The 8,150-nt window shown below is 40.1% G+C and overlaps 1 protein-coding gene across 1 annotated transcript; it reads right to left on the bottom strand.

The window, feature by feature from the left end:
• Window positions 1–373: 373 nt before the first annotated feature.
• Window positions 374–7,232, bottom strand: LOC143877415 (amine oxidase [copper-containing] gamma 2-like). Its single transcript, XM_077379456.1, has 6 exons — window positions 6,384–7,232; window positions 5,605–6,159; window positions 3,237–3,350; window positions 1,217–1,666; window positions 842–939; window positions 374–733 (listed from the first exon to the last, which is right to left on the bottom strand). The coding sequence occupies exons 1-6, from the start codon at window positions 7,092–7,094 to the stop codon at window positions 541–543; spliced, it is 2,121 nt and encodes a 706-aa protein (XP_077235571.1). The 5' UTR covers window positions 7,095–7,232; the 3' UTR covers window positions 374–540.
• Window positions 7,233–8,150: the final 918 nt, after the last annotated feature.

Here is an 8,150-nt window from a genome sequence, read left to right as displayed (position 1 = left end):
GCTTCAAAGGAATTCCATTTTTTTAATAAAAAAACAAAACATAGGGGATTTTCAAGGATTTTCGTTGAAATTTGACATATTGATGAGATTTCAAACCCGGTTGAGGGACACCCGGATTCAATTCCTCCACATCAGGTCGGCAAATGGAGATTCAGATCGTGTACCTCGTAAAGGGGTATCCGAGCATCTATTGAGGCTTTTTATTTTCTCCCTCCTTGACAAGGGCTACTCCCCTCTATCTTCCCTAATCTCTATTAATATATGTATTCCCATGCTTGTCTCGGTCATGGTTTTTTCTCTTTAATAAATTTGAATCATTTCTAAAAATTATAAAAAAAAAAAGAGCCTCTTATTGTATTCTCAAAAAGGAATGTATGGAGCAGATGTCATCTCTCATTTCTATCTGTGCAAAAAACATAGACTACAATTACGATTCAACGGTCAGATCTTTTTAGATTTGATCTGATAAATTCTAACAATGTACAATTCGTGCTCACATTTATGAACTGTACCCACATTCATTTAAGCTGAAGCAGTTGCTCAGCAAGTGGGAAGATCTTTTTCAGTGTTGGGTTTGGCCCTAAGAGTGGGATTTCTCTCGAAGAAATTGACGGGCTTCAGATCAAAGCTTGAACTGACTATAGGCATGATAGGGAAATCCTCTTGGCAAGGTACATGGTGGAATCCCAATGTGTACCATAGAACAATATCTCGGTTCTCTATTGGCCGGTTCCTATAAGAAGAAAAAAGTGTTAGGTACTTAGGTGTGAATATCAAAATAAGTGGGTAGGGGTGCAAATATCAATTTCTATAGGAGATTCTATTTATCAAATGTTCTTACCTCTCGGACCAAACCGCAAGAGTGTCTTCTCCTTTGCCCTGATACACAAATAGTCCACCTGCCCATTCCTCATCCCGGTTGTATTGAGTTACCCATATCTAATATCAAAATACAGAAATAAATGAGATTACCTTGAAGATCTATCTGGCCTTGTTCTCCGAGTGTATTTTTATCAGTGGGAAATGATATCTACACTCCCTTATTTTGATAATCACACTCTTTTCCTTCTTTTAGACTTTTCTAGTTGGATTTTAAAAGTTGAGGAGTGCTAAACTCAAGTGCGCACCCTCATCACCAAAGTGCATTTATAAAATATAAAACTCAAAGAACATTAAAATGCAATTTGGTGGAGTACAACCAATGGCCAAATTTTACCTGATTGTTAGTGAATGCAGCTCGAATCTGAGGGGGGTCACTGAGATCTAACAAGCTAGCCGCCGTACCCCCAGGAACGACCTTGTATCCCGTTGGATTCCCAATACTCGATCTCTCTGAAGGATTAATGACATGGTACTCTGAGGGATCATAGAGCTTGAATTTGATTTGCGCGTCTTTCTCTGTCTTAGCCACATTTCTTTTAACTTTCATGTAGCTCCGTCTAGGCGACTCTCCGGGAGTTGTATCCTCCTTCTGTAGATTGAACTGGACGAATGAATTGTTCGAGCCATCGACGTCCATGTCGAGGTAGAAAGTGATGAAGTGATCATGGATGACCCCAATGACATTGTCCGATACCAAAGTGCCATGCAAATCCTCGGAGTCCGGCACTTGATTCAAGTTCTTGTAAGGCGTTCCTCTCACTAGCATCATCCCACTAAGCCCTACCTGTTTAAGTTCATTAATTAAGTTATTAGTGCCAAGAAAGAGAGAGAGAGAGAGAGGAGGAGTGCTTCGATAGGGCGCGATCTCATTGTAATACAATGTGACACCCCCACTCAAGCATGGTGGTTCCCAGCTACAATTGATCTTAACCGTCCATTTATAAGCCTTGTTTTGGATGTTAAGATTGCGTGATCACTGTGATTTTCGGGCCATTGGAGATAAAATGCAACCGCTATAAAATGAATAGTTCGGATCAATCAAAGGTGGGACCTGCTTTGATCTAGAGTTTAGGGTTAACCATTGATATTTAGATCGTGCCAACTGGGTGAAGTAACCAATAATGGCGCGTTAAATCTACTAGTGAGTTGTAGTAATTAAGCATCCAAGCATGTTAGATTTTTGAGAAAAAAAGAAGAAGAAGAGGGAACGCTCAACCAAAGATGCGCTCCATGGTACCGGCAATGAGTTTTGGCCACATGCTGTCTTTCAATTTCTCATTAAAGAACCAGGACACGGCCAAAAACCATTGGATGTCCCAAGGTTGCATCTTGGCTGTAAGCAAGGCTTTAAATTTCGGTTTCGGGTATAATTTTGGTCCTCACCAAAACCGAAATTTTGGCCGAAATTCTGTAAAGAAATAACAAATCAAATATTTTATTGAAAATTTTGCCGAAATTTCGTTGGCGAGCGAAGATCGAATGATTACTCCCACTCCTAGCATGCTAAACCGTAGTATGCTTTTTAAGAAGATCCTTCCCACCATTGAGCGTAGTTCTAGATCTAGACCACGATACAGGGAATTTCTTGAAACCGTTGAATTCGGAATATGGTAAAGTAAATTTCGCCAATTTTGGTTTTGGAACAATTTGGTTTCGGTCCTGCCGAAATTTCAGATTTCTGCTGAATTTTAAAACCATGGTTCTAAGTCCCCTAGTTTATAGATATAGAAAAGTATAAGCGAATTTTAAAAAAGATAACCTGATATGAATGATGATTGTGGGTAAAATTATGGGTGCCACTACCCATTTTCTTTAGAATAATGATAGGGAAACCAAATTGAGGAACCTCGTGAGTATGGAACCAGCAATAGCCTCTTAACAAGTTGACAACTACTTGCCTTGTCTTAGTTTCTTGTTTAGAGGTATGTTAAACTCAAGGTGCCTTGTCTTAGTTTCTTGTTTAGAGGTATGTTAAACTCAAGGTGCCTTGTCTTAGTTTCTTGTTTAGAGGTATGTTAAACTCAAGGTGCCTTGTCTTAGTTTCTTGTTTAGAGGTATGTTAAACTCAAGGGTGCCCTTGCAAAAATGGGCAGAAAGGGAGCCCCCATTGGCTGTAAGTCACTATTGTGCATTAAATATTGTTTGACGTGTAGCCGAAGGGACGCCCTTTCAGCCCATTTTCGCAAGGAAGCGTCCATGAGTTTAGCATTCGTCTCTTGTTTATTATTTTTTATTTTTCTTAAAATGGCAAAAGTTCTCCTTATATGCCATGTGGTGTGTAGTGATTTGCTCACTTTCGCTCTCAGTTAGGCAGAGTTTGAAAAATAAAGTAGAGAGAGTGGGGTAGGTTGGACCTTGATGCGAATAAGGCCGTCTGTTTGGAATTCCCAATCGAGGATGTAATCGTAATTCCCCACGGTTGCTGCCATGCGAACTACTAGCGTCACTTTTGGCCTTGTTTCTAGAATCTGTGTCACACAAATTCCACAATGTCACGATGATGCAATGAAAATTCAGAATTTCAGATTCATTCATATTCAAAAAGCAGATGCAAATCTAATAACTTTAGATTTTATTTTTGAGGTTGTTTCACCATTCACTTTCGCAATTTCACTAATGGCTCGGGCTACGGATGTTGGCACAATGGCACTATTATATTTTAATAATTGCACTAACTTATCTTGTCATTTATTATTTAAAAAGCTAACAAAGGATATTACAGTACATAAAGCTCTCCAAAACCAAGTAACGAAGAAAAGACAAGCTAGGTTTGTGCAATTATTAAAATATGGTAGTGCCAACTTCAACATTAGTAGCCTTATTATAACTTAAAAAAACAGCCTTTTTAATCCCAGCCATTCATGCAAAAGTGAACGGGATGATTTTGGGGGACGCACTTAGCTCTCTCTCTCTCTCTCTCTCTCTCTCTCTCTCTCTCTCTCTCTCAACGGAGGGTAATATTATGACGTGTGGAGTGGAGAAGAGGGCACATGGGTTCAAACTCTATGTTCAATGTGAGGCCATTAGGCCAATTGTATACTACGTACTTACCTATGTAGGTGAGGCATCTGTCTCCTTTTGTCACTAGCTAAAATTACTAAAAGTATCGTCCTCTCATTTTCAAAAAGAATTTGCAAGGTCCATCGGGAAAGGAACTTCACAGCTGGTCTATCGCATGTCCGACAACAGCTTTTGTCTCATGAGGTGGTTGGTCTTGACATGCAATAGACCAGCCGCTGCGATGGACGCCAGCAATATCAAAATGAATGAAACAACCTTGCTATCACTAAGATCATATTATCACTGTATGTGGCATCACTCTTTGAGGCCTACAAAAATCAACAACTAACATTAATTTGTTTGTTAGAACAGCAAGTCCCTCTTTGCATGGTCAGAATTTTTTGGCAAAAGTTCTGAAAAGAAAATGTTTCCAAAATTTCATGCTTTTCTAGTGTTTGATTACACATGGAAAAAAATAATAATTGGAGCAAACTCAGTTCAAGTTTAATTACTAGGACCTTTAATTTGTAATGATATCCCTAAAACCTATCAATTGCCTCTAAATTTTGAAAAGTAAAACAAACTTGAGAAAACCTTTTCCTCAATAAATGCTTTCCTCAAGTTGTTTGATAACTTTGATTGACGGAATGCTAGGATCAACCAAAAGGTGTGTGGTCACTGGTAATGGGCATAGACGAACGGAGCCTAAAGAAATCAAGGAATTCGATCACATCAATTTGTCACATCAGGGAGCCAAAAATATCGTTGTTACTATATGTATATACTTTGAAACAATTTTTCATAGTCCTTAAATAATGCATTGGTGAATGAAACCTACCCTAACCCAACCTAACTGAAAATTTAACTCAACCTGACTATCCTGACCCAATTAGCCTAATCTAAGTATCTAACAGGTGGCGGGTTAATTTTAAGTATGGTTGTAAATAAACTTAGGTTATCCAATGGATCCTTTTCATCAAACTCTAACCGTCGCTCTCATTTTCCTAATATAATATGAACCATTAGTCATCAAAGCCTTTCTTACTCGGCCTGAAAACACAGCCTTAAAATTTTCTGTTTGCAAAGAATTTTACTTCTTTATTTTTTTATGATGGATGTCACTAGGTGTTTAATCTTAAACAATTATGGATGGTTGTCTTGCTTATGTGATTATTTTTCAGTGTTCGTTCAAAGAATTTTACTTGTGCCAGACAATAGTAAGAGAGACTCTCTGATTTTAATTAGTAGATCTACAGGTCCGGACGAGTAAGACCCAACGGGTGATGCCGCGGACATAAGTAGATCTTATCCCAAATGAGTCCTTAATTGGCAGTACTAATTGTGAGTGCTAAATTGGTTTTCTCATACTGATCGAAATTAAAATTTGACAAGTAGGAGATAGATATTTTATATGCTGTACATGTCTGCGTGCGTAGATGGGCTGTACCCAGTAGATCATTTTCAAAGGATGATCCTAACCCTCGACCATCTATAAAGGATTGTACAATGTGCACTAGACAGATTGGAGAGTTAGATAGTTAGGTCTCCTATTTAGGTTGTGGCCTGCCCAACAAATGACAGTTTGGATCATCCTACAATGTTGTCCCCACAGCACATTTTTTTTAAAATACGTACCGGACTTAACATGCACACACAGCATAAAATCTCAAATAAATAATCAAGAAAAAATACGGCCTTCCTCGGAGAGTGACTGTTAATTACCTTCTTGCCGGCAATAAGGGTCTCAGAGTGCCGCCAAATGACATCGCCGGCATTCCGTTCAAAGACGCAAGCCATGTTCTCTCTCACGTACGGCCTCCCGTCGGACGCCGTGAATGCGGCATCCATGTAGTGAGCGTACGGAGGGCACTCATTGAACGGATCGAGCGGAAAGGCCTGCAATCCGAACCCGTACTCGCCCGCATCCAAATACGTCTTGAAATACCATGACTCGCTCGGATCCATATACGGGACAAAAAGCTCCGACAAGAACCCTTTGTACATCACACTCCTCAACTCACCCGTCTCCGAGTCCCGAACCCTGGCTCGAGAAATCACTAACCCGGCTCGTGGGTCGGGCTTCAGGTGAAACTCCCAGTTGGCCCATTTCACCATGTGCCCATCTTCGACCTGGAAACTAGGTCCATCCGGCTGAGTCATGTAGACCGGGTTAAGAGGTAATGACTCGGGCGGCTTGTTTTGTGCGGCGTACGTGTAATCCGTGTTCTCCGCCTTTGGAATCGGAATACCACGCCCATTATCATAGATATTTATTACCTGTTAAAGTATAAAAGGCAGCTTAAGCTTTTGAAGTAATTGGTTGTCTCACATGGTATTAGAGCTCAATTGTGAAGTAATTGGTTGTCTCACATGGTATTAGAGCTCAATTGTCATGGGTTTAAATCTCAATGATATTAAAAATCTACATCAAATGGCCAACCCAAAAGAGAAGGCAACATGTACGGTATAAACTTTTGGAGTAATTGGTTATTTCACACTACCTTTTTTGTATCCAAGTCGACCAACAAGGCTAGACCCTCGATGGGTCTCATGAAGAAATTTGCCGTCCCTTCGCTGGAAAAACACTGGACTTTAACCAGGCGCTGGCCTTCTTCCTTCGGGCCGAACCAGCCGGGGGCGAGAGGCCCGCAAATCACATCGGAGAGTGGGACGCCTCGCTCGGAGATGGACCGGTTGAACTCGGGGCTTTCGAACGGTACCCGCAAGACGAATTCTATGTCATCGGCAGTGAGGGTCGGGTAGCCGGAGCCGGTTTTTGTCTCGAGCCGGGTGACCCGGTTCGAGCCCAAGTCGACCGTGAGGATGTTAGACCGGCCGGCCGAGTAGGTTATGACTGTCGCTTTTCTAGGAGGGAGAGGGTCGCCTTTCTTCCATTTAAGGACTTGGGATTTTTTGGGTTCTTGTAGGACTAAGGAGTGGATAGAAGGGAAGGAGTTGGGTGTATAGGATAAGAGGATGGATCGAACTTGGTTGATTTCTTCTATGGTGAGTGGGTCGAGAGGGTGGTGTGGGATTTGGGTCTCGTGGTTTTGGGTTTTGGGATGTTTGAATAAGTGAGAAGTGGGTTGGATTTTGTTTAGACGGACAGAAGATCGGATGAAGAGTAAGACGAGAAAGATGACTAAAACGAGGAAGATGAGGGGATTCAGCTTCCTCGATGAGATGAGAAGATTGAGCTTCCTGGTTTCCATTCCTCTCTCTCTCTCTCTCCCTCTTGATTTATTCTCAGAGTCCTTTGGAGTGAGGGTCACGGGTTCTTTAATGAGATTGACGGTACGCTGTATGCGCGACTTGCCGACTTCTATGTTTCCCGATATACGGAACTCCGTTGTAGAAAAATAAGGGAAAATGACCAAATAGAAGGGGTTTCTACTGACTATGACATTTGAAGAGGGGTGTTTTGTAAATCACCAATCAAGAGTGCATATGACTAAAATACCCTTGATTCTCTCTCTCTCTTTCCCTATCAAATCACCTTTTTCAAATGATTACATTTAGAATACAAATCCCAAAACCCACATTTTTCTCTCTTCTTCTTCTTCCTCTCACCTACGTACGTATGAAAAACCCAAAAACCTCTATTTTTGAAACCCAAAAACCTCCATTGTTAGATGCCAAAAGCTTCATTCTATTGCTGAAAACCTCATTTTTAGATGTCAAAGCCTCCCTAACCCTTCATTGCATTGGAAAACGCCTCCATTTATAACAACTATTGCAAAAAAACATTATTAGATTTCGAAATAGCAAAAATCTTCACTAGAAACCACCATTCCATTGCACAAAGCCTCCATTCAATGGAAATATTTGTATTTCTACCCCTCTCCCTTCTCTTTCAATTATAAGGCATGTTTATAAACTTGAATGAAAGTTTTCCATGTTAAACTACTGTTTTCCACTTTATAATCATTGATATTTTACTGTAAACCACTAATTTCTTAAGTTAAACTACTATTTCACTATTATAAACCACTACTGAAGTGGGTGTTTATAAGTGGTTTATATAGCTTCTTTGGTTAAGAATCCTCAGTAGTGGTTTATAATCCTAAGTAGTGGTTTATTAATGCTTACCAGTGGTTTAGAGTGTTTATAATTGGTTTATAAGGATTAACAATGGTTTAAAGTGTTTATAAGTGATTTATACAGGGTGAGCAGTAGTTTATAGTGTTTATAAGTGGTTTATACAGGCTTATCAGTGGTTTAGAGTGTTTACAACTGGTTTATATAGGGTAAACAGTGGTTTAAATAAG

Source organism: Tasmannia lanceolata, unplaced genomic scaffold (genome assembly GCF_043159265.1).
Source record: "Tasmannia lanceolata isolate RefF3 unplaced genomic scaffold, GAP_Taslan_0.1 ptg000002l, whole genome shotgun sequence".
Lineage (NCBI taxonomy): Eukaryota > Viridiplantae > Streptophyta > Magnoliopsida > Canellales > Winteraceae > Tasmannia > Tasmannia lanceolata.
The sequence above is the reverse complement of the archived record's forward strand: the minus strand, read 5'-3'. Positions and strand labels throughout refer to the sequence as shown.

Coding starts and splice junctions, on each gene's coding strand:
- LOC143877415 (XM_077379456.1), bottom strand. CDS start 7,094: ATGGAAACCAGGAAGCTCAATCTTCTCATCTCATCGAGGAAGCTGAAT. Junction 6,160..6,383: donor TCGACTTGGATACAAAAAAG/GTAGTGTGAAAT, acceptor ATACTTTAACAG/GTAATAAATATCTATGATAA. Junction 734..841: donor CTTGCGGTTTGGTCCGAGAG/GTAAGAACATTT, acceptor TTCTTCTTATAG/GAACCGGCCAATAGAGAACC.